General features: G+C 39.8%; 1 protein-coding gene across 3 annotated transcripts in view; it reads right to left on the bottom strand.

Annotated features, from left to right (window-relative positions):
* Nucleotides 1-27161, bottom strand: part of COL14A1 (collagen type XIV alpha 1 chain) — a 173165-nt gene that overhangs the window by 93935 nt on the left and 52069 nt on the right. For 2 of the 3 annotated variants that reach the window (XM_006085247.3, XM_014452680.2), the window contains exons 13-23: nucleotides 25812-25941; nucleotides 23842-23981; nucleotides 18862-18988; nucleotides 17107-17246; nucleotides 16494-16626; nucleotides 15118-15177; nucleotides 13151-13302; nucleotides 7610-7739; nucleotides 3349-3471; nucleotides 2327-2476; nucleotides 207-323 (exon numbers count right to left, since the gene is read on the bottom strand). In XM_006085247.3, the coding sequence (XP_006085309.1) occupies nucleotides 207-323; nucleotides 2327-2476; nucleotides 3349-3471; nucleotides 7610-7739; nucleotides 13151-13302; nucleotides 15118-15177; nucleotides 16494-16626; nucleotides 17107-17246; nucleotides 18862-18988; nucleotides 23842-23981; nucleotides 25812-25941 (1402 nt within the window). The remainder of the gene's footprint in view (nucleotides 1-206; nucleotides 324-2326; nucleotides 2477-3348; nucleotides 3472-7609; nucleotides 7740-13150; nucleotides 13303-15117; nucleotides 15178-16493; nucleotides 16627-17106; nucleotides 17247-18861; nucleotides 18989-23841; nucleotides 23982-25811; nucleotides 25942-27161) is intronic. The other variant, XM_014452679.2, reaches the window with a different exon arrangement.

Genomic DNA, 27161 nt, shown 5'->3' with positions numbered 1-27161 from the left:
TTAACAGACGAGAAAGTGGAGGTTGGAGAGGTTCAATAATTGGCTTAACCAGCCACTTTGACTCCATATCCTGCATGATCCATAACACAATATTGCCTCCTCAATGAGAGGGCTCTGGTCTAATGTTACGTGCATGTTGTCCATAGGGACTTGCACAGAGCTGTCCTCAGTCCTTGACAAAAACAGATGTGGTGAATTGCACTTACCCTGGACGGATTCTATAACTATCCTGTAGGCAGTGGCATGACGGTGCACCTGCCACTGAGCACACAAGCTGGTCATTTGAATCTGGTCTGCTTGAAGATTGGTCACACCCAAAAACACTGTAAGGAAATAGAAACAGAGCTATAGCACACTGTAGACAATGCCACAAAGGTCCCCAAGTCTGCAGGGAACTTTAACATGATAAAATATGAATTCAAAGTTTCTCAGACCACTGTACCGATTTTTCGGTAATTTCCACACAAAGGTGGAATATTGGCACTAGATGAAAGGTAGATGAAAGGTAGACCTATTTTCTACAATGTCTCCAAGTTCCATCTTATTCTAACCACTTGTTTGCATGTAACTAACATTTTTCTATATCATGTTGGTTTTTTCTCTTTAATGCTCAGGAGCCCAGGTATAGGGGACAGTTAGGTTCAGGGCCTCAGGTCAGGTAGGATTAATACTCTCTGTCTTTTTACATCTATTTGGAATACCCAACATATTTATTAAAGGAGAGAAGATGGGTGGAACAGGAGGAAGAGGAAAGCAGACAAAGGATGGTGGATAGAAAGAAACAAAACAGATTAAGGAGAAGAGAGATGGATGAAAGAATCCTAGAGACAGAAAAATGGCACAGACAGAAAGGGTAATCTAGAAAGGAACTGGAGATAAATTGGAGGAGAGAGGAGGTAGAGGTTGGGAAAATGCACAGGGGCTTTTAAGGCATTTCTGAGGAAGGACTGTAGGGTTGCTATAACAGCACAACCGGAAATGCCTTGGAGGTTAAGGCAGTGCCCAGAAGAATAGCACTTGAACAGCCAAGTACAAGATCAGGACCACAGTCCAAAGTCTTGCCAAATCTCTTCAAGACAGAGACTATTCCCTTTGAGATTAAATTGATTCTGTATCTAGCCCATAAGATTTGAAGATACTCCATAAAAGAGTTGCCTCTAGGTGGCCAAATATAGGTGTCTTGGGATCTGGTAAAATATAAACCCCATTCTTGCACAATTCCATGTATCTGTTTAATTGATTAGAGATGAGCATGAGCTAGGAGCCAAGGGCATAAAGCACAATTACTACAATAGTAATGGTAGTTGTTAACTGAGCACTTGCCATATGGTAGACACTTTTAATATGTTATCTGTTTAATCTTCACAATCAGCCTGTACATGGTTATTATGATCTTCATTATAGCGTGGAGAAAACTTGGGCTCGGAGAAGCTAAGTAATTTGCTCAAGGCCATAGCTAACAAGTAGCAGATTTAAGGCTCAGACTTTTGATCACACCATGACTGTCACTCTCAAGGGTGGGGCCATGCACTCAGGATGAATTTCATTAACCTGTAGCCAAACCATTTTTATGTTGAACTTTTTTGTATTATCTTTAATGTGTATTAAAAATACTGGTCTTCTGTTTAGAGTAATTATGTGAGTTTTGGAAAGTATTTAAGTAAAAACAAAAAACTGTACGTCGACTTAAATATATTAAACAGATGGTGGGGAAGTACACCAAACATCAGCAATATGGAACAAACACGCTGGAGTTTGGAAACACTGCATTATGCCACGGGTGTCTGGGGGTTGCATATGCCAATGAGAAGTCCCAGATGGTGGGACAGCATGAAAACCCTCAAAAGGTAGAGAAGGAAGTCCTTAGACTGGTGCATACATCTTTTAGGCATGGTGTGTGTGTGTGTGTGTGTGTGTGTGTGTGTGTGTGTGTGTGTGTAAGGTAGGTAGGGAGTAATGAAAGTTTTGAGAAAAGGCAATTTCCCCCCTGGACCAACTTTAACTGGCTTGGCTGTATCATGCTACACGCTACTTGGAAAATTTCACCTAATTTGAACAATGCCAACAAAGACTTTCCAGAAGGAAATCCTATCCGCCACCATCAAGTCCAGTTGAACGCCAGGCTCTGACAGCCCGCCTGCCAGCCAGGACTCTGAACTAGAGCCCGAGTTAGGAACACACCTTTCTTTCCACAAAACACCATCCAGAAAGGGCTACACTGAGGAAAAGAAAAACCAGCCGCCAAGTTGAAGGAGGAGTTGAGTTACAGTAAAAACAGAGCGGCAAAACCACACATGGGGCTGAGACAACAGGACATGGGCCTTACGTGTTTTCACCACGCCTGTCAGGGCGTCGCTGAAGCCAGAGGCCTGGGAGGCAAATATCTTCACGTTGTAGTCCATTCCGCTGAGGAGGTTTGTGATGAGAATGGTGTTAATGTTTGGTCCCACGAACGTTTCCAGGGTTGGGCCAGCAACTGAAAGGAGAAAGCGCGTATTTCAGTTACAACAGAATATGAAAACACGCCTGAAGTGAATTGTACTTAGTCACGGTTTCCCAGTTGCCCAGGATTACACAGCAGCACTGGGGTTTGAATCCAGGCCCATCCAGCTCTAAGACGGGCACACCTGATGACCATTCTTGGGCTTTCCCAGGGAACTCGTCCTTTTCTTAAATATAGCTCTTTCCTTAGTGCTCCCTCAAAGAAGCTGGCCCACCTCACACTCCTCCATCTGCCATACCGTGAGGCCTTCACAGTGGAGATACTGTGTGGCCACAGGCTCTGGGACACTTGTCCGACTGAAGAAGTTATCCTCAATGGCCCCTTCCCAGACAGCCAGTCATTTCCTAGGTAAGGTCATGACACCCAGTCATTTCTTAGGTAAGGTCATAGCTTCATCATTCTGATGATCTCTACACTAACACTAACCATCCTAGAAATGCCTTTTTATTTTCAAGAAAGGTAAGAGACTCTTCCCATTTTTTTAATAAAAAATATGTTTTTAATGACTTTTACAGAGGGGGGATAGAGAAATAGAAATATTGATGAGACAGAAACATCATCGATCGGCTACCTCCTGCATGCCCACTCCTCCCCCTGCCCAGGAGATCAAGCCCGCAATCCAGGCATGTGCCCTGACCAGGAATTGAACTGGTGGCCTCTTGGTTCCTGGGTCAATGCTCAACTGTTGAGCTACACCGGCTGGGCAAGACTCTTCCCACTTCTTAAAGTCAAAGATAAAGCCAAAGATAGATAGAAATATTTTGTCAAAACAAAAATAACTAATCTTAAAAGACATGTCAGCTGCCTAATCATGCTAACAATATATGTTTTTAAAGTATACTTACCACTAACAGGTTTGTAGACAATCCTATAGCCCTTTACAGGGGAAGATGGGGGATCCCATGTAATACGCAACCTGTTGTACCATTCTTCTGAGACCTGTAAGTTTTGGGGACCAGATGGTGGCACTGAGCAGGAAAGAAAAGGAAAATCAGGATTTCATGTGGTTTCCATCTTTACAATCTATAGTATTGTTAACAAAATCTGAAATATCTTCCCACAGTGTTAAAAATATTTACAGGTGAAAATACACTAAAAACACAAGGTGAGAAACCTTTGAGAGTCCACATCTGTTTTGAATATTAAATATATAGGAACTAATTGTGCTTGTGATGAAATGCTTTTATCTGAAGATCAGCAGTTCATTCAATGTCACTTTGGTTTCTTCTTCAGTGAATTTTAAGTAAAATTGAACTGAATAGTGTTTATTAAAATTTCTATATACATGCCACTCTGTTCCACTATCCAAGTATGTTTGTTGAGCAATATCAAGGGTGAGCACACAATAGTAAGGATGGTAATTCTTGGAGGTAAGATTCTGATGTGTTTTTTTTTTTTGCTTTTATCTTCTTACTAGTGGCCTGGTGCATGAATTCGTGCACATTGAAAGGAAATTAATTAGAAGAAATATTTGAATATCGCTATTCACCCTTTCTTTATAATAGAAGTGTCAACCAAATTCATGATCGACAATGACAGATGGAAACACACGCGTGCGATTCGCACCAGCAAGAGCTTTATACGTATCATGCATGCGCGATACTTGTTTAATTAGACCTGCTTTCTGATTTAGCTAAACTTTTTCCAGCCCAGTGAAGCACCCCAACATCTCTTTCAGGTAATTGTCAGCAACACAGCAGTAAATATCAACACAAAGCAGATTATTATTGTAGATCATGCAGGGAGAACAAAGGGTAAAATATTTAACTGCAGCAGTGTTTGACTATATTCTGTACAGTGAGAAAACCTGAAGTCATTTTCAAGTTCCACCATTTCTTACTTCTTTCAGTCAGGCCAAGTTTCTAACCTTTCTAAATCCCTGTTTTCTGGCTAATGAAAAGAAAATAGGATTCCACCGAGTCTCCTATCTACCTACTCCAGGACTTCTGTGAGGATCAAATGAGATGAGGCACGGGAAAATGCTTCACAAACATTTGATTGCAATGTAAAATGTTTCCACCTGGGTGTTCCTGGACTGAAGAAACTGCAAGGAGACTAGTCACTAGGGAGTGGAAGCAGGCCATTGCTAGTTGACGACAGTGCCCACAGCGACCGTTTTGGGGCTGGCCATGGGATCTCGGCAGTGTTGGCTGAGATTTGGTGGGCTGTTCTCTGGGGTGGTGGCAGTGCCTGTGTCCCACTTGGGGGAAGCCAAGTGTTGCTTTTTGGGTGCTGTTTCTCTGTACGCATCATGGCAGCTCTTGCATTGAGCATCTACCCCCTGGTGCTCAGTGCGCATCATAGCGACCAGTTGGAAGGTGGGAAGGACGCTTAGCATATTAGCCTTTTATATAGATAGATTGTCTATATTGTTTAAAATTTTGTTATCATTTATCAACTTTTTAATCAAAACATTAAAGCCATTTATATGGAAGTCCTTTATAAACTATTGTGCATACTGATGGATAATATCCTTATCATTTTGTTGTTGCTGTAATTTAATTGTGTTGACCACTGCTTAAAATAAGTGGGCCATCCACTAACACTTGGAAATAATTTTACTATGTAGCTATTGTTACATGTGATGGTAGTTCTTCAATGAGATTTAAGTTATATTTCTATAATAATAATCTTTAAACAGTTTTTATTTGTGTGAGTAACATGTGTATTTAACATGAAACCCTTTTGCAAATTATGCTAATTTTTAACATATGAAAGTTAAACCTAGATCTTTGAGCCCAGGTCATTGGCAGTTAGAGGGAGACCCTTTGTCTTCCCACCTCCTTCCTCCCCTTTCAGTCTCCCCACAGTGAAGGGTTTTACAGTAAATTTATGAAATATTAGAGTGTTAACTAACATAGTTCAAAATCAACTCAGAACAGCAGAATTTACTAATCTTATTTTAAACCTCCCTTACATGCATTTTTTAACAACCTGGATTTCAGACAGATAAGGATGATGTCTTTAAAACACATAGTAGGTTAGGTGAATACTATTTGATTGTCTTCCTTAATTGCTGTTTAAGCCTGTGGTTTCCAAGTATTTATGAAGCAGCAAAATATGCTAGAAATTCCAACGTGTTGATCAAAGTCATGATCAAATCAAGATGCCCATGTGGGGGTGCAGTGGAAGAAAAACTTGGAACTTTCCCACTGCTCTGCTCTTCCCTGCCTTCTCCCCTTCCACGTGATCCCTGAGGAGATAACTGTAGCAACTCTTAGAATTCACAGTACCCTGAGTGATCTTTAGCAAAGTGTGCAGGCTTGGTGGAGGTCTGGGTGGAAGAACTCTAAGCATGGTCCTGGGGAGGAGGGAAAGATGCTACCACTGTCAAATAAGAAGATAATACCCATCAGCTCAGCTGATCAGTCAGGACTTGGGGCTGCAGTTACAGAATTTAGTGACTTGCACACTTGAAAAATTCCTACTCAGATGCCTAGAGTACAGGATTCAGCTCTGGCCATCGTTCTGCAGCAAATCATATTTAACCATTGGGTAACTGTGGTAGGTTAAAGATGGACACTTTTTTTTAACTTTGCTCCCATTGGCTATGGCCCTCTCTTTGAATCTGTGGGTTCTATGACCACCTTGACTTGTAGACTACAGCAGAAATGACGCTGTACTAGTGTCAGGCATAGACCTTAACTTTCTGCCTCTTGGAACCCTTGCTATTATAGTCCTTAGTCACCATCTATGAACCATGACTACCATGCTGGAAAGACCACATGGAAAGGCTCTCGGACTATATGGAGACAAGGGGACTCTGCTAAGTCCAGACTTCCAGGCACCCTCATCGAGATGCCAGGCATGTGGGTGAACTTGTCTCAAACACTCCACACCAACTCTGCTCCCAGGTGGCCATAATCAATACTATGTGAAATGGAAGAATTTCCCAGCAAGCCTTGCCTAATTTCATAACCCACAAAATCATACAATATAACAAAATGCTTTTTGAAGCCACTCGGTTCTGGGGCAGTCTTCATGCAAGCGCAGACAAGCACACAGTCATGAAGACAACTAAGACTTTAGGGCTTTGACCAAGGGTTTTCATGCATGCTCCTCACTTGATCACCATGGCCAGTTCACCTAAAACAAGTACTTTGTGAGAACTCCTCCGCACTGTGGGAGTCTGGCATGCAGAGATGCACAAATGAGGTCCTGGGCTCTCAAAATGCTACCTTCCAGGGATGGGAGACAGACAGTGAACAAATAGAGACATAAACAAGAAAATATCAGCCAGCAGATCATGCAGTGCCGTGACATGAGCAAAACAAAAGCAAACAAAGCAGGATGATATCCTAGACAGCGGGAGCTACTTCGCATGGAGGGTCAGAAAAGTCTGAGGAGATGACATGCAGATGACGCCAAAATGACAAGAAAAAGCCAGAAATGCAAACTCTGGGAAAGGATATTCCACATGCAAGGACTAGTGAGTGCATAGGTCCTATGGCAGGAACAAGCTTCAAATGTCCAATGAAGAGCAGAAAAGGAGGTATGGCTGAGGCAACTGTTAGGAGGTGAGATTAAAGAGATCCATGCAGGTCATAAATGGCCTTGTAGGACCTTGGGAAGAATGTGGGATTTTATTCAGAGTACAATGGAAAACCATTAGGACGCTTCAAAGAAAGGCAGGAGGAGGTGATTTACATTTTGAAAAGCCCCTCAGGCTGTTGTGAGGAGAACAAAGGATCCAAGTACAGAAGCAGAAAGATTCCATAGGGCCTGGGGCATTCGTTTTAGTGAGACTGTGGCTTGGATTGGGGGGGAGCAGTTAGAGGAAGATAAAGTGGACAGCCATGCAGAAAGCATTTTGGAGAATCAATAGAGCTTGTGATGAATTGGATGCTGAAGGAGTAAGATGTAGTTGTTTTTAAGTCTTAGCTTTTACAGACAAGAAAACTGAAGCCCAGAGCAGTTAAGCAACTTGCCCAAAGTCACACAGTTTGAATGTGTGAAGACAGAATTCAAACTCAGATTGTCTGTCTCCAAATTTCTTTTGCTCTTTTCACCACAGTACTGGTCCTCTGTTATTTGGGGTAAATTACCAGGAGGAGCATTTTTGATGAATTAGTCAGCTAGTATCCACAGGGAGAAAGCTTCACTCACAGGTTTTTCCAGGGGCAGAGACGCTGACGCCTTCTCCGTCATCGTAGATGGGAGTCACCGTGACCTTGTATTCGGTATCAGGAAGCAGAGGCTTCAGAAGGAGGTTGTTCTGGCTTCCAGGCACCATGACCTGTGCCGAAAAGCAAAGGGCTGTGTAAGACCTCTGCTCCCACTGGCCTAATGGAGCAGGACTATAGGCACTTCCAAATGATCAGAAGTGAGATGTGTTTAGAGAGTGATGAGAAAAAAAGCATTCATGCAAAAGCATTTCTCTCTGAAATTCCGCTTATAGTAACCCTTAATTTATAATCTCTGATGCAGACAGTTTAAATGTGAAGCTCTTCGGCCCTGAGGAATGGTCTCCTTTCAACATATTTTCAGCATTTGTAAAGTGTCCGGAAGAGACCATCATCATCTATTTGGAAAACAGGCCATCATAGCTTTGGAGGGTTCATTCGGTCCTGTCTAATTCTACTTAAGTATCCTCCCGAAATTCAGCCTTCTATTCTCTACTCTTTCAGAGATAATCTAATCTCAGCATTTGGGAAAAGAATGGGTGCTAGCCAAGAACAACAGAACCACACATTTTATCCAAGTTTTCCAGATCAAAACATATTGACCAGTAACCCCCCCCAAAAAAAAAATGTGCTAAAAGGAGATGTTTTCCTCATTCTGAAATCATCAACACTCTGTCTCAAAGGCTGTAAAAAATGAAATGCAGCCGTGGGGTCGACACCACACCAGCATTGCTGCACCCTACCATGGGGCTTAGCAGTACAGATTCTGGCATCCCTAGAAGAGACGTGGACCAGAAAAGCCACGTGTTCTCAATGCAAAAACCACAAACGTTTCTGCTTGCACTCCAGCAGTGAGATGCTGACACATCTTGGGCCATTTAAGGAACTTAACCACGGCTGGAAAAATGCTGGAATATAAGAACTGACCCAAACGCGTTTAAGGCAGTCACAAGACCTGGACAGCTGGAGATGCTTTTCGATGCAGATGCCAGTAGGCAAAGGGCTGTGCTGTCTACTTCTGGATGCGAGAAGGAACCTATAAATCATGGAATAAGCCCTAAGAAAGCCTCCAGTTGAACCCAGGAGCAGCTGTTGCTAAGATATTGCTCAGCTCTAAAAACAATGGTTTACATATATATGAAAAAAGGAAATCTGAATTAGACGATTTTATAGTGGATGAATGTGATTTCGCTCCTCATAGGAAAGGAACATTGAAATATACAGGGTTGTATGAGGTGGCCCTGGGAGGGAGAGTTTCTAACAGGAGCTTTGCTTTATTCTAGAAGGAGATAGATAATTCTGGCATTAAGATAATATAAAGGAAGAATTGTGGTTGCCCTGACTTGTATTATTACCCCATCAATGTAGCTTCCTTTAGGCTGTTTCTTTTAAATAGAACTCCCCTGGACCACAGAGCCTGGGCTTTCATGCCAAGAGGTTTGTTTAGCAAACCACCCATGTTGGTGGTCCTTAAATAAGGTCGTCTCTCAAACTGACAAACACACGTCCTTGGAACTAATCACGCTTCCACTGTGTAATACTGAAAAGCAGTGGGGCCATTTCGGAGGATGCAGCTAGCTTGCCAGCGAGTAGTTGCTGTGGTTTATAATCACAGCCATCATTTTCTCTTCAATTATTATGTGCCAGGTGCTACTCTAAGTAGCCTAATATAGTAATTCACTTCATCGTCAGCACAACCCTTTCAGGTAAGTATTATCATTACACTCATTTTACAGATGGGGAAACTGAGGCCCACACAGCTATTGAGTAAAGGAGCCAGGTTGAAATCCTGGACATGTGGTCTGAGCCTTTAACCACCACCCTCCACGCTGCTGGAACCTTTGAACCCTAATGATATTCATGTCAGTCTCCTCTGCTCCTCTGGGGTATGCAAAGTTCCTTCTGCTTGGCCTCTGCTTGTTTGCACAAAGCAAGATAAAGATGGGCTCCTACCAAAAACAGATGCTGGAGATCACAGCAGATGCTGGTTTTGTTTATAAAACAATTCTATAAAAGATGCTCACGGTTGAGTGGGATGCAAATCTAACCAGCAAACTTCATGTTTTTAATTTTTGTCACAAATGCAACTTCACATCTGGCTCCATCATCGCCCAAAGTGCTTCAGAGCAGCCTGATTCCTTCCAGGAAGCTGTTCCACAATAGAAAGAGGATTCCCTACATCTCACTGTGCTCCCATCTTATAATGCTCCCTTTCTGGACAGTGATTCTCACGCTATCCATGGTGATGGATTAGGTGGTGTTGGTGCTGTTGTTTTAATTCCAAACCATTGAAAACCAAGATTTTTATGAAATACAATAAAACAAAATTGCTGGATAAACGGCCATGTTCTTGGATGTTTCAGCGATGTCAAATTGCTATACATGTTTCTAAAGCTTCACCTTCATCTCTGAATTTATCTTGTAGGAGACTGAGCTACACTCTGAGTCTCCCTGCTCTAGAATATTTCTTACAAGTCAGAATTCAGGTCATAGTTATGGATTTTGACACCCAGAAAAGTCTGGAATCCTGATTAACCTTTCACAAATAAAGAAGTGTGAGCCTGACCAGTGTGCTCAGTGGTTGAGTGTCGACCTATGAACCAGGAGGTCATGGCTCAATTTCCAGTCAAGGCATAGGCTTAGGTTGCAGGCTCAATCCCCAATAGGGTTCGTGCAAGAGGCAGCCAATCAGTGAGTCTCATCATTGATGTTTCTATCTCTCTCTCCCTCTCCCTTCCTCTCTGAAATCAATTAAAATAAAAAAAAAAGAAGAAGTGTGAGACCTCTCCACTGTCTCTACTGTCACAACAAAACTCAGGGCCATGTCATTGCCACTTTTCCAGATCTCAAAGCAGAGGTGAAAGTCAATCCTTATAAAACATTTGACAGGTAGCTTTACTTTCTAAGAGTTCAAAAGCTTTTTATTGGAAAAATTTGGTAGATTTGATTATGCTTAGGAAATACATAAATACGTCACTTCAACTGGCAAAGTAAATTTAATTCCCTTTGTTTATATACACAGGGTGTCCCCAAAAAATGTATACACAATTAACGGCTGATAGCTCAATTGATGTTTCTTTCTCTTCAGTTAACCCATTGGAATGAATAATTATCAAAGTGTGCATACATTTTTGGGGACATCCTATATATACTAAAGCTTGACTTTGGTTTAAAATCTTATATACGTACACTGTCCTCCAACATCAATAGTCTATCTTGTCATTTCCCGAAGTAAATGTAATCAGCTTTTATAGTTAGGGAAAATTTAGAAAGATGGTAAGAGGCATTTCTCAATCCACACACATTTCCTTTATCACCTTTGTAACATATTTTAGCCATCTGCCATTCCCTGCCATGTGTCATTATTTTAAGATATTTCTTTGGTGCCCTTGGGTTTTGATAGAAAATTGCAACTGTCTGTCCCACGTTGGTTTTATAATTTATATTTAGATGTACCACTTTCTGTCTCCAATAACAATACATTACATTTGCATAGCAGTAACAATTCATAAAACACTGAGCTATAAATCCCCAATTAATCCTCAGTTAGGTCCCTGACGATATGCCTGTAAAGTAAGAGTGCAGAATCCAATTTAATTAGAATTCACTAAGGCGCTTGATATTCAAAGAATTCTAGAATACTTTCTTCTGTACTAGTTTACTGAAAACACTTCTGCGAAGTAAAGAATCACTACCAAATTTATCAATATTTTTCATTTTTCTTAAGGGTTTAACTGGGGCACATGTGCTTTAAGATTTTTTATCTATTTTTTCCCCTTCATTTAGGTTGTCGAAGTGTTTCTAAATAAACAGTGTGGAATGAAAGAAACTAACAAAGGGAAAATTATCTAGGGACAATCCAAAGAAAATATTATCATTATTTTACCTTGCATAGCTGATAAGTGCATGCCTGAGATTAAATTGTTACTCTTTCCAAATTAGCAAGAATAATTGAACAAGAAGCTTGATGTGTTTCTTGGAAAGAGTAGAAACAAAAACAATGCCGAAACCGGTTTGGCTCAGTGGATAGAGTGTCGGCCTGCGGACTGAAAGGTCCCGGGTTCGATTCCGGTCAAGGGCATGTACCTGGGATAAGTGCATGCCTGAGATTAAATTGTTACTCTTTCCAAATTAGCAAGAATGATTGAACAAGAAGCTCCCTTCCTCTCTGTAAAAAATCAATAAAATATATTTTTAAAAAAATACTCTCATTCTGGGAATTTTTTATGGGTCTCATTTTTAGTAACTAAATTAAAACACAAGGACAATAACAGGGGGAAAGAAAACATCCAAATTATATCATTAGTTACCATTTCTAAGCACAGGTTTTTTTAAAAATTACCAATCGTGGATCATTTGAAATTTATGGCCTGAATTAATGTATGATTTAACCTGTTTTGTTTAAGTGTTCATTAACTTTCCAAAAGTACTCCCAGACCAGTTTCCTGGACCTTCTGACTATTCACAGTAGATGTGGCTATTCTAGGGTTATCGTTGTCTTCTGTAACAATTCCTTTGCCAGCCTGAAATACAGTACAGTACTTTCCTAATAGAATTTTGGGCTCAGAAAATTTTTTTAGAAAAGCACATGAATAAAAATAATTTTTCATCAAAGGCTCTATAAGTAAGGAAGAGTGAGAAAGGATAATGATGTTATTCTTGAGCAATCATGAATTTGGAGACTTCTTTCCTAGAATGGCTCAAACACAATGCACTGACAATAAATGCAAGTAATGAGGCTAAATAAAGCATGTTCCATGATAGAAAAAAAAACTCTTTTGGATGCAAACTAGAGTTCTCTGGTCTGATAAGACGTATACCTAGGAAACAATTTTCAGGTTCTAGACTAAAAGGAATGATGCAGTATAAATTAAGAAAATATTGGAAGGCCATAAGGAAGAATGTACCCAGGTTTCCAATAGAAAAAAAACAAACAAATATCCATTTCACAACTTAAAGAAAATGTAACAAATAAAAATCTAAATCCCCTAAGGGAGATGCTCATGATTAAGAATAAATTAAAAATGACTATAAATCTGCTCAAAAATGGGTTGATATCAATGAAAAATATAACTATTTGTTAATAGATGGCATTTTATTAGGTATTCTTCAACTACATAAAGAAGACCTTTCATATATCAGACTCCCAACATCAAAAAAAATATGTGTAAAGTTTATATGTTAAATATGTACATATACAGAGACAAGTGTCAAATGGACTATTTATGAACCAACTTTGCTTTGGTGCTCTAAGAAGTAGTCAAAGCAGCAGAAGCAACATGAGAAACAAGGCTCAGAGCCTTTATCAATTTGAAGCAGGTTGTACGTGGAGCAAGTTTTGGAGATGAACAGGTCCTCAAGAAATCAGTATTTAAGTTTGGATTAAATGAAAACATTAGTTTCTGGAGATGGTAGAGTCAGGAGAAAGTAGCATAGAGAGCGCTTGCATCCATCTCTGGAGATAGCCTTGTTAGCTCTGTTAGTCAAGAAACCTCAGATTCTAGTCCGCTGTGTTTATACAGACCGTTCCTACCACTTCTTCCGCAGGGTCCCCTTGAGCAGTCAGGTAGGTCACCCTGAACTGCTGCACGCTGCTGTCTGAAATGTCCCATGTTACCCGCAGGCTAGAAGTGGTTTCATCATCTATAGCCAGGTTTCTGATTCCTGTCCGGAAAACTGGAATAAACACAACCAAGGATTAAACAAATTTTTAACCCATCATATCCCCAAATGAGCTACAGAGGGCATTTGTGGACATGGCAACAACTATCATTTCATGTATTGCTCTAACAAAGACCCACATGAAGAACAACTTAGCTTTAGTGGCTAATGGGGAGCCATGATACCTACTGCCAGCAAATAAAAATGGGTTTAAGAGATGCTGACAAGGTGAGACCATGGACACCTCAAAACTATCAGTTCTGTGTATACACTAGTAAAAGAAACTGTAGAGAAGCCTGGGACTAGGAAACCCAAAGGGGAGCCCACTGGGGCGATGCTCATGAAATCTCACACTCGTGCTTTGTTGGAGAAGCAGATATGATGGACCAGATGTGGTCAGCCTCAGAGAGCGATCCAGCATCCAACACGCATCCCATTCGCTTGTTCCCCATTTCTGCTTTGACACTGTCCCATAAGTGCAAATCTCTCACCATGGCTGCCTCTCCCCATTCAGCCCACACAGAGATCGGCCTTTCTTTGATATCTGTCCCAACTCCTTCACCTATATTCTCTGACACATTCCTTCTTATCTGCCAAGGTGCCAGCTCCCTTATATGTCTCATTTTTTCTTCTCCTTTTTGTGCTGACTTCCTTGTATGCTGTCCATCTCTACTAACTCTTTCTTTTCTTCATTCATTTCTTCTTTTATTCAATCAACGTGCACGAATCTTTTTCCTTTTGTCAGACTGTTAGGCCTTTGAGATAGATAATGACTAACACTTGACAAAAATAATGAAAGTGTCATAGAGGAGGCAGGAGAGTGATATTTACCAGGCAAAACTGGGGGGGGGGGGGAGAGGGGAGGTGCCAGGCAGAGAGAACAGGAGGCAGCAACATCTCACCTTTAGGACTAGGAGTTCTAGGTGACAGGGGGAAACCAGGAGAAGACGCAGAACACAATCTGGATCATGGATGTTATGATAAAGAGATTTGGGGGAATGAAGAAAGGATCAATAGAGATTAACTAAAGAATGAATGAATCAGTGAATGAATGAATGAATGGGTAAATAATGGAAAACCCAGAAACCCACAGAAGGGCTTTAGGTAGGGAAATAAATGATATCATTAAACTTATGTTTTACCTAGTTGACTCTGACAGTTGGAAGGTGAATTATAGTCAAGGGAGAAATTAAGATGAGATAGAAAACAGCTGCTATAGGAAGACCAATAGACCAGCCAGATTTCAGTTATCCACAAATATAGGAAACCATGATATAAATAATTGTCAACAGCGAGCAACAGGAGAAGTCACTGAGATCAAGAGGTGGCCAGAGACTCCAGGGCTTGCTATGATAACATCCTCTGAAAAGATTACATGGAAATCCAAAACAAAGATGGAAAAGGTAGAGAGATGTAAGAGTGAGAGGAGACTACAGGACCTATAGATATTTAAGAGTAAGAAGAGCCCTAGCTGGTTTGGCTCTGTGGATAGAGTATCGGCCTGCAGACTGAAGAGTCCCGGGTTCGATTCCGGTCAAGGGCACATGCCCAGTGGGGGATGTGCAGGAGGCAGCCAATCAATGATTCTCTCGTTATTGATGTTTCTCTCTCTCTCCTTCTCCCTTCCTCTCTGAAATCAATAAAAATATATATTTAATAAAAAAAAGAAATTCACTAAAAAAATAGAATAAGAAGAGGCTGAGAGGTATGACATTTGAACTGAATGCCTAGTTCCTAATTACTAATATAAAATAAATAAAACTGGGATAACATAACTTCAGTTTAAATCAAACTTTTCTTTTGGTTAGGTAGACTTTGATTTGTTCTTACCTGATGTCACAGGTTTCGTAGGTACTATGGTCGTAGCTGGTTCAGTCCAAACACCGTCAACTAAAAAAATATGTATTTCTTTAAAATTATGTAATAGTAATAACTCTATATATTTGTGTATAGAATTTTATAGTATTCAAAGAAAGTTCACCTATATTATCTCATTTGCTTCTCATAACAATCTTAGCAGTGGTGGCAAGAGTGAAGAAGTGAGTTGTAAGTAAGGCAGACATTGTATCTATTCCACAGATAAGGAAACCGAAAACCCAAAGAAGTTAAAGTTCCCAATCACAGATGCCAGCCTTCATATAAATATTTGACTTACACCTATACAGTTGTGAAACCTCCCGGTTACTTTATAATGAGGCATAGCCATGGTAATTCAAGGAAATTAAACAGTGCTATCCATCAAGTTGTGAAAGGGCTGCCAAACAAGGCCGTACACCTTCTATTTCTTGGATCCATCCTAGGTAACTGGTGGGTGGAGCAGCTGTGTGGTGCTCCAACAAGATTCTCTTTCCAGGGTCAAAATACTCATCCACCAGCTTCCGAAACATTGGCTGCGGTAGCTCTGAGCTCTGGGGACTGTCTTGCCTGAGGTCATAGACTCTGTCAGGGGATGGCCTACCTCCAATGATGGGGATGCAGGGATACAAAGGCCCAGGCCCTTTGAGTCAACTTGGGACAACTCAGAAGGGTTATCCCAGGTCTAGAACTCCTAATAGAATTAGCTGAGGACTCAGTTTTAGCTCTTTCCTGTGCCCTATCCGGCCAGTCTTACTTCCTCACAGATGTATCTCCTAACTACAGTCTTAAATAAACCTTCTGGTTACAATTTTGTTTCAGAATCTGATTCCAGGGAACCCAATCAAAGAAAATTTAATATGTGTTTAATACTTCATATTTAAAAAATGAAGGGATGAATGAATCAGCGAGTGTATTTTGTACATGATTCTTGGAACCAAGATCAACTTGGGAAATTCCATAAACTTGATGGACATGTTTTCCCTAGGTTTATTTGTTTGCTCATTAGTTCATTTACAAATTATTTCATCCATCCATCCATCCATCCATGCAGCAAGTATTTACTGCAGTTAAAATTTGCCAAGTACTGTGCTAAGTGCTGGAGATATTATAGTGAACAAGATAGACGTAGTCCCAGCTTTATGGTGGTAATAGTCTAAGATGCAAAGGTGCTTTATATATTGGTTTCATTAAAGGTGAAGATACAGGAAGAATTCAGGGAGGCAGGGGGAGACGAGAAATGGAAGCCTCTGTAGCCCAGGATAAGGCTGATGGGTGGGGAACCTGGTGTAGTGAGAGGGTGTCTGATGGTGGGAGTTGGTGTTGTCCATCTTGACCAGACCAAGACTTACGTGTGGTCCCGACAGCAGTCACCACCTCACTCTCGCTTCCATCATCCAGTACAGCCAACAGTGAAACTTCATATTCAGTGCCAGGCTCCAGGCCTTTAATAACATGTGAGTCTTGGTCTTCTTTTAGGATGACCTGAAAAACATTTAGTGTGTAGTACGTGGGTTTATTTGAATAACAGAGGAGAAAGTTAAGAAAAATAATAATAATAAGGAAAAATGTTGCCCCAAGTGTAAGCAAGAAATGACTAAGCATAAAGAACTCTAGGGACATGGAATTCAGCTTTAAGGTCAAACCAGGGACTTCCTTCCTTTCAGCTCCCTCAACAAATAAACTAGGAATATTTCAAAGGCAGAATTTTGAAGTTTTATTAAATGTCACTTAGGAAAGTGAAAGAATCTGAAAAGATATAAAATATAAAACTAAAGCGCTAGCAAGAATGCGCTTCAAATCATATGATTTGACATTTATAAAACTCTCTGCCGTGCAAAATATTAATTACTTCTGGGATTCTCAATCTATTTTCAAGGGAAGACCAACTCCAATGCAGCGCTGGGCCTTCACTTCCAGACAAAACGCTCCGGATGAGTTTTCAGTCTGTTCCCCACCACTCACTTCTTCGGTCTTCCCGCCATAGACTGGGATCCACATCAGCTTGTGCTGCCCTTCCTCCACCGAGAGGGGGTGCCAGGTCACTCTGAAGCTATCTGTCGTCACCTCATCAATTTCCAAGTATTGCTGGGCTGGAACTTCCTCTGTGAGCCAAGGAAAGAGATTTTGTGAGGAAACTGAGAAGGTGAGAAAGCCCTCACTCCTGGGGGCCGCAGGAGGAGAAGGCTCCCTGTGAGGGACCCCTTGCTTCGGGGAAGGCAAGCCCATCAGTCCAGTGTGGCCTTCCTGCCACCGCTCCCAGCATTTTCCCACGGGATGAAGCAGGAAGACCTTGGGCACAGCACACTTGACGAGTTTTCCAGTAATTTCCAGAACTCTTAGGCTCTCTATTTGGCTCTTTTCATTAACCACAAAAAATAAAAGTGTCACACTCATTATTTATTTTCCCAGTACTTTGAGGAAATTAACAAAATGGTGCCCTAGAGGTCTGAGAAATGTCCCTTTTCGTTTTATGCACTTTCTTTTTATTTTTTAAATTGTTTTATTACAGTCTACCTTCAACAGTATTTTGCATCAGCTTCAGGTGTACAGCACAGTGGTTTGACAATCGTATGCTTTAAGTGTTCTCCCCAACACCCCCCCCCCAAACACACACACACTTCCAGCATCCACCTGGCACCATAGTCATCACAACATCATCAACTATATCCCCCACGGCTTTATTCACTTTCATGCCTAACACACTCTCTAGAAATAAGTTAATCCTAGAGAAGAACCTTCATCCTTTTAATCTTTTACATATGGCTGCCATCGGAAGCGACATATAATTTATTAGACCTCCCACTATTTCACTGCTTACACACTTCTGAGATGTACAATTGGGGATATAACATTCAGTTACACCCCCCCAGACCCCCCATGAATTGGAAATCATTGATTTTTGTTATTTGAAATCAGAGATGTGAAACACGCTTTGACAGGACACCATGTGAATTCTCAATCTATTTTCAAGGGAAGACCAACTCAAATGCAGCACCCTTGGGAGATTTTGTGAAATGACTGAACTTATTTTGGTGGCCATTATTTCTCAGGCCAGCTTAATTCTCATCTCTCTCCGAATTACCTTCTCACAGCCTCACATTTGTTCCTATGTGCCAAAAGTCAACAATAGAATTGTGGCCACCAGGCGCCAAAAATGTTTTATATTTATTGAGTGACTATAGAGTATATGTAAGAAAGAAAAATAATCCATTCATTCCTTATTTTTTTAGTACTTAAAATATCCCATATTGTTGTATTAATATTTTAGGCTGTATGAAAATACATTATTGGCTATAAATTGATGTATTAGGTTAAATAGTATATAACTCATTTTGTGGACTAAAAACTTTCAGATATCAGCAATTTTGGAAGTTTAACGTAATATAAACAAATAGGAATGCAAAAAAAGTTGTGAAAAGTTTACATTAATAGAATCCGAGAAACAATGTGAGGTTAGGAAGAGAATAATGTATACTTTCATTTAAATGAGACCTTTGGAATTTTGATGGTCTTCTCTCCCTTTCCTTGCTTTGGTAGAAAATAATTAGCCAGTATGTATTCTAGTCACCTAGAATGTTGGTTTGTGAATAATAATATAAAATAAACACAAATGAAAATGCAATCTCTTTCAGATCACAATTGAAGAAGCTAATCCATTTTGTGGTTTATATAGAGTTACTGTTGGAAACTTTTCAAACCATAATAAGACTTACTTACCTGTGGTAAAACTCCCAGTCAGAGGCTCGGACTGCCCCTCATCATAGATGGAGGAGATAGCAATAGTGTACTCCGTGAGGGGTGTCAAGCCCTTCAGAGGGAATGTAGTAATAGGATCCACTTCAACCTGCAAAGGAGAGGAGGCACAATAGCTATATCAGACACTCTCAAATGCTGGAAACAGAAATCATTTTACTGTATTACTGTCTTTAGTTCACGTGGCTGGCAGCAGAGCTATAAATACTTGCAAAAAATTACTGAATTATAAAACCAGTCAGTTTATATATACACATTCTAAACTTACACCCTTTAATAGGTTACCTATCAGTAAATTCATGGGATATCTTTGCAACCAATATTATTTCCATACATTAACAATATAGAAAGTAAAGTGTACAATGCTCATATATATAGAATGTTCTCAGATTGGTCTGCTAGGAGCAGCTGTTTTTTGGCTTCACTGTCTGGGCTCTGCTGACTTCCCAACTAAGTAATATACAGTAACTCCTATAAGAGATTCATGTGGGGGCAGAATCAGGAAATGGGCATATTAAAAGCAAGAGGCCTGGTGCACGAAATTCATGCACGGCTGGGTCCCTAGGCCTGGCTGGTGATCAGACCGATAGGGGCCTTCCTTTGTTCTGTGCCGCCTCCTGGTAGTCAGCGCACATCATAGCGAGCAATCAAACTCCCGGTCAAACTCCCCCGGGGACACTTGGCATATTAGCCTTTTATATATAGATAGATAATAGTGAATAATTAAAATTTTCCTTTCTCTTCCACAGAGAGACATATTGTGGGGAAAATATGTATCAATGTCTTTAGGGCACAAAGGGATGAAGTTCTGAGAATAAGGACCAAGGGTATAAAGAAGGAAGAATTGGAAAAGGGAAGAAATAAGAACAGACCTTGAAGAAAAAAAAATAAAGTAGGAGGCAATGAGGACAGAATCTAGGAGACAGAGACCTGAGCAAAGTCATCCTCAGTCTCAGACAAAGAATAGACACAGCTTTATCTTTGAGAGGCTGGGTCTTGGGCTGCTGAGGTACATACAGGGAACATATAGGAGACCAAGTAAATGAAGCCTCCCACCTAAGCACTGTACATACATTGTCTCAATTGATGCTCACAAACCCCTTTAAGGTAGGTACTTACAGTAAGGCACCCTTGTTCTAGTGATACTCTGGGGAACTGAAGAAATGAACCTATTAGGGGGGTGGGGTGTAAGGTATCAACCAAAGGACTTGTATGCATGCATATTAGCATAACCAAAGGACACGAACACAGGGACTTGTCCTGGGGGGTGGAAGTAGCCAGGGAAGGGTCGATTGGGGAAAAAAGAAGACATATGTAACACTTTAAACAATAAAAAATATATATATTAAAACTATCGCCAGGAATATATAGTTTGAATTCATGAACTGAGCAAGGTTTTAGATTCTTTGGATATGAATTTGTGTTCTGGATCCTCCACTTATTAAACTGACCTTCTCATCTTGAACAAAAAAAAAGAAAGAAAGGAAGGAAGAAATGAACCTATTTACCTGAGAGCAGACTCTGCCAAAAAATATCTGACTTAAAATGTTTTCAAGAGACATTATGGAGCAATATCACTGAGATCTGGTGTTTACAATACTACCAATAACTAATCTTGATGTTACCTGAGGTTAAGGGGAAGATGAAATAGCTCACTGTATTTGCTAAGGCAGTCAACTGTGACTTTTACCAAAATATAAAATGTGTCGCGTCCCTACTTAAAAACCTTCCTTGGCTGTCTATTGCCTTCCAAATCAAAGCCAGGCACCCTTCAGTGACCTCTTGGCCTTGACTAATCTGGAGTGCTGCTGTTTTTTCCTATCATACTCTCCATCGCCCCCTGGACTCCAGTCACACTGACTTTCCATCAGGTCAAGATTTTTCTCACCTCAGGGCCTTTGCACATGCAATTCATTTTGTATGGGACTCTATTTCTGTAGGTCTTTCAAATTAGGCCTTCCTCACCTGTCAAGACTGAGCTTCAATTTCACCTCCTCAGAGGGGGTTTCTCTTTGCACCTATCTTGGTAGGGTTATTCTCTAACAATGTTCTTGTTTGTTTCCTCCCTTCGCACCAATCACAGCTTGAAATGATTTTATTTCCTTACATACTTGTTTATTGTTTACTTCCTGCATGGACTGTAAGCTCCTTGAGGGCAAAATGTTGTTCAGCTTTTTCACTACTGGATTTGAGTTGTAGTTTTTTGAGTGAATAAAATAAGTAAATGAAAATTAAGATGGAGGCCACAAAGAGCCTTTTCAAAAGAGATAACAAAGGGCTCCTCTAACCTAAGAGCCAATCCAGTAATCATATGCATCTCTTAAAGAATCAATTATAGCTCAAAAAAAGAGTGTCAAGCCTGGAGAGAAGAGCTTCTATTTTCATCCTTTTGAAACCCTGACCAATCTGTTGGACAGGGGAGCCAACCCCCAGCCTTTTCAGCCATCCCAGCTGAGAGGCGAGACACAGAAGTGAAGTCATCTTGGAAGCTCTAGCCCAGTCAAGGTCCCAGATGAGTACAGGAGTCATCCCAGCTGACACTGCATGGAGCAGTGACAAGCTGTCCCTGCTGAACCCTACCCAAGTTGCATAATCATGGGTTGTTATTTTAGCCAGTATATTAGTTACACAGTGATAGTTAACTGGGGGAAAAAGATAGTAACTTTTTCTGAATCTGGACCTGAAAGAATAGGTCATTCTTAGCATTTAGTGTTTACTCTGGTCTGAGTACTGTCTGCAAGCTTTGCATGCATTCATACACTTAATCCTTATACAACCTAGTAGGGTAGCTAATGATTACCCCTACGTTGAAGATGGGGAAAATGATACTCCAGAAAGTTAAGGAACTTGCCCATGGGAAAACCAACTAGGACATAGGACTTAAATACAAGTGTTTCCAACTCTAAACCATATGCTCATAAACACTACTTACAATAGGGATTCATTATTTAAACTCACAGAAAAGACAAAACCATATTTAAAACATGAGTTCAGGACATATTCTTCTAAACTCTACTTACATATTGCTTTCTGTTGTTTTAAATTGTAATAGCTATCTTTCAACAGACATATATTTACTTATATTTGATACTAACAGACTATATTTTATGCATTAACTATCATTTTCTTCCACCAAATGAAAACTTTCAGGTATCATTTATTTTTGTTCATTATCATATTTGTGTTTTAGACTAAGTTCTGAAACTGGTTTTGTTGGTAATACTTTTAAGATGTAGGAGAATTTGGGAAGATGATAACCAATGACCAGGATCTCACTTTTATGCAAGTATTTTTTAGAATACATTTCCAAACAGTCTAGCTAAAAGCCTCACTTCAGCCAAACTCTGGGCCAGATGAAGAAACAGTCCTTGATGAGGAACGAGGGACTTGAGCTCCGCTCTGGGCTTTAGTGTTGAGTCACTGCTGTTGGGAACTGGAATTGCTTCTCAAAGTCTAACTGTGACCTTTCATGTAAAACTCAAATGGCAACACTTCAGGTCTCCCTCCTGTTTGCACATTTCCCCAAACGCTGTCACAGCACATGCGATCTGAGAAGGCTCCTGTCCTTGGTTTGACAAGGCATGCGTTGGCAGCATTTTCCCATAAGGGCCACACTAGGTGCTCTCTGTAAAGCTCTCAGAACAGGGCTCAGGGTAAGCGCTCAACATGTGTTAGCTGTTCTCCTCCCCCTCCTCCTCCTTCCCCTCTCCCTCATCATCATCGACATTTAAGTGTTTTTTATTTCAATCCTTTTGCTATTTCAGAAGGCAAAGCAAAGCAACTATTCCAAATGATCCCAGCTTTTTCAGAATTATTTGCCCTTAGGATTTATAAAGATTGAATGAAGTATGTTGAACTGTATTTCCTTATTGTTAGAAAATGTGTCTGACTGCCCATTCATTACCCAATGTCCTGTACGAGGGTGCATTCTGAAAAATACTAATTGGATTTAATTACAGGAAAAAGTTTGTCTCTGCATATGAAAATACTTGCTTTATTTGGTCAGAAAACAGAAATGATGTAATCCAACATATTTCCCTCTTTGTCTTAGCTTCTTGGACCAAGACAAGGAAAACTAATAAAAATAACTTTGCTAACTATTCTTCTAAAACCTATTGCCAAGGATAGAGTTTCTAGAGAGTATAAATCCCTGAGTACAAGATACTATATCTTCATGGGTTGTACTAAGCTCTATTATATAAAAGTATCTTCCGATACAAAATTTGAATTATTCCGTTTTCAGCTTAACTTCATTGAACCATGGTTTTTCATATTTGTTTACTCAAAAGCAGAGGGATAAACTGGGTAACACTGACATTATTTCTAGTTTACTATTTCTATGAAGATACACACTACCCCACCCCAGTCCAATGGGGATGATGGTATTTTCCAAAGATGTCCCCATCAATTTATATCTCCATCCCACATGCCTCTGCTGTAGATTGCACCTGTGTTCCTCCCCATCTTGAATCCATCAGGGAATTGTCATATCTCCTATGAACGGCGGGAGGTGACAGTCTGTGACTTCAGTTGCGAGGTAACTCAAGGTGACACAGCTTCCACATACTGTTGCTCTGCCTCTCTCCCTTTGAACACATGTCTGGGGACTCCTGAGCCAACACAAAAAGTCCAGCTCCCCTAAAGCTGACATGCGAGATGGGTCATGGGAAGAGTCTGTTTAGAAACACAGAGAGCTGCTCCAGCTCCCAGCTGCTCCAGTCTTCCCACACCAGGCAGCAGATACAGGAATTAGGAAGCCACTGTCTCATGAGTGACCCCAAGCCAGAACTACACATCCAAGCCCCATTCCTGACCCACAGAAACTGTGGCAGAAAATAATTAGTATTGTTTTATGCTACTACCTTTGGGGATAGTGGGTTATACAGCCATAAAAAAACTAATACACCACCAGTAGAAAAACAGACATTGTGTTCCACAGCTTACCTCATTGATTTCAGTGCCATCTGCGTTGTTATATACAATTCGATAACCAGTGACCTTCCTTGAAGTCGGGTCCCAGGCTAACCGAGCACTGTTAGAGCCAACGTTGGAGATTCTCAGGTTTCTTGGTGGACTTAAGGGCACTTTGCAGTAAATGGAATAGAAAATAATTAAAAATGTAAATAATATACTTGTAAAAAAGACCAAAAAAACCAAAACCCAGCATCTTTGGCTTCTGAACTACCTATAAATGAAAATGTTCACCCAGATAATAACTTAGAACAAAAATAAAATAACAAATAAAAAAAATTTCCTTGTATGAAATGAATAGTAATAAATTACACATGCTTAGAAATTAATAAGATTTAGGTAAATTTTCTGTGCCTTTCTTCTCCAGTCAATGCTATTATAGCCTGGTGTAAAGAAGCAACCTAATAGATCAACCAGGACACCTGAAATTAAGTCTTAGCTATCCCATTCACCTATGATTCTGGCGAACTCACTCTACTTGTCTATTCCATAATCTCCTATGTGTGAAATGAGGGTGATGCTTCTCTGCCATCTCCACAATACAATATAAAGATGATATATTATAGAATTGTACACTTGAAACCCATATAATTTAGTTAACCAATGTAACCTCTCTAAATTCAATAAAAATATTAAAAATTAAGTAAAAAGTAGACCAATAAAAAGCATGCCAGTCTCAGGAACAAGTAGCCAGGTCATCGGTTTTTAGGACCTTTACAAAAAATTCAGCTACTAATGGTGGAAAAAGAGTCGTGCACATTTTTTTTAATATAAAGAATTGAGTATTCTGAGTGAAAGATAGATGGGCATTGGGAAAGTTCACTTAAGACAACTGATATATCAGATGCTCTATGGCATAATCCATTTCTTTACTTCTGTGTTGAACTCTCCCAGTTGTTTTTGGGGAATGGGTTGTTTGATTATTTGCTGTTATGATTACATTTGTCTTTCTTCAAAGAGCAAGAACAACACAGCCTTGATTAACAAAGAATGAATGTGGGAGAAAACTTCTTTCCTTATCATTAAATGTCTATACATGTTTCCCAAATAGAAACTCAAAGACAAAAGCACTGTAGAAGTTGTGCTAGTTCCCTCTTCCCAAAGCTCAGGGATGGGCAAGAACCCGAGTCTCTGCCCTTTCTTTTTATTTACCTTTTCTAAAAAGATTATAAACTCCATACTTTGAACCAAAATTAGACTTGCCAAGAAAATTATTACTCAATTAAAAACTAATTTTAATAATAGTCTGAGATAAATAGGACTGCAAAGATTACATGAAAAAAATGTTAATTTTTATAAGAGTGGGAGGTAAAAGAAATATTGAGTAAGTGTGTGTTAAGTACTTTCACCTGTGCTGCTATTGGTCCTCTTTTTACTGACTCCAAAATGTTACATTACTTGCCCAAGTTAAAATATGACTAGAGCTGGGATTTCCACCTTGGCTGCTTTGATTCCAAAGGCCATGTTCTTTCCCTTATATTGTAATCTAGCCCTTGGATTTACAAAGATATTGGTGGCTAGAGGATGCTAAAATTCAGTTCTAGCATCCATATGACTTATAATAATAACACTCGAAGAAATATATTTATTTCCCCTAAATAAAACATGCATTTTCTTTTTTAGTTAAAATTTGTTTCTATTACAGTTGAAATTATATATTATTGTATACTTGTTTCAGGTGTCCAGCATAGTGGTAGGACATTTATATAATTTCAGAAGTGATCCTCCTGATAAGTCTAGTACCGAACTGGCACCATACACGGTTATTACACTATTATTGACTATCTTCCCTATTCTGTACTTTACATCCCCAAGTACACATTTTCTTAAGTTACAATTAGCTCTTAAGAGGTTTCAACCTAAACCAGTATTTCCAATTCAGAACCCCTATGTTGACTTGGGCTTTTGTTACAGCATTTCATCTGAATGACGGAACTGCTCACGTGTTGTTTCTTGTCCTGAAACGGGATCGCTGGCCTCTTCTCCAAACATAGCATACACTGTAACTGTGTACTCTGTATTGGGCAATAGCCCACTCAATTCAATATCGGTGTGGGTCTCTCCAATTTTCATCTGAAAAGAACACACGTTATCAGATTGTGGGCCAATGTGTACTATTCACGCTGATCAGAGTCGAAGTGAATAAAGGTGAGACTTCACAGAATAAGCCTGTTTCCTCACAACCCCTTCATCAAACAGGCTTCAGTCAGAGTTTGTTCATTGTCACATCATTTTATATTAGGAACAGATGCTATGGAACCGTATAAAACTAAACATACCCGGGCATGCTGTTTTAGAATAACTCCTTACATCTGGACAAGTGGCAACTGCAGCGAGACTAACAGTGTGAATATTTGGTCCAAAGAAGAGTGTGGGTGGAATTGAATCAGAAATGTTCTCTAGAAAGAGTGTAAGCTCCAGGCCAGCACACTGCAGGCAGCGCCAAGTGGGCATCTTTCAGCACTTGGCTAATTTTAACCAGTCGCCTGGCTAGAAGCCCAGTCTTTGCTTCAAACCCAGTTGAGCTGGCCAGTTTTGTTGCCCAGTTCCACAAAGGGGCCTGTCCACCTGGATTGCAAGTCTTTTCCAGGATTCAGAAGAGATCAACCCACCTTGATGCCCCAGTTGGCAATTTGCTTTTTGACTCTCGTGATTTTTATGACCCTTGGAGTCAAGCTAGCCAATATTCTCAATTATGTAACAACTGAGTACAACTGTATAATAGGATGGTTTTATTTTTGGTTTGGAAGGAAGAAAAATATCTCCATAGACAATGTCCAGTCACACAACTTCCTAGGTTATTATTGTCAAATTAAACATTTTAATTTTGAGACATCTCAACATAGATAACATCAATGTAGAGGAAATATTATAATATACCCTGATGTAGCCACTAGTCAAATGAATAAGTATCAACATTTTGTCATATTAACTTCACATTTTATTCTTAAAATAATTAATATATTCAGATAAAACAGAAGTTCTCTCTTTCTGCTCACCACCTTCACCCTAATGTTAAGGTATATATAGCTTATTGATTTTTTTTTTACTTCTATGCACATTATGTATATATTTGTAAATGATAATATATATGTATATATTACAACATACATAAATGGAACTATAACAACCTAATATTTTTACAATTTTTTTCTATGTCAATATTACTATGTTTCAACACAAGGACAGAGTTGACATTACTTAATTCCTTTATGATATTTTTTGTATAAATATGCTGTTATTTCCCATTGCTCTTTTGCTGAACATGTCAGTTGTTTGCAATATTTTGTTCT

Source organism: Myotis lucifugus, unplaced genomic scaffold (genome assembly GCF_000147115.1).
Source record: "Myotis lucifugus unplaced genomic scaffold, Myoluc2.0 scaffold_17, whole genome shotgun sequence".
Classification (NCBI taxonomy): Eukaryota; Metazoa; Chordata; class Mammalia; order Chiroptera; family Vespertilionidae; genus Myotis; species Myotis lucifugus.
The sequence above is the reverse complement of the archived record's forward strand: the minus strand, read 5'-3'. Positions and strand labels throughout refer to the sequence as shown.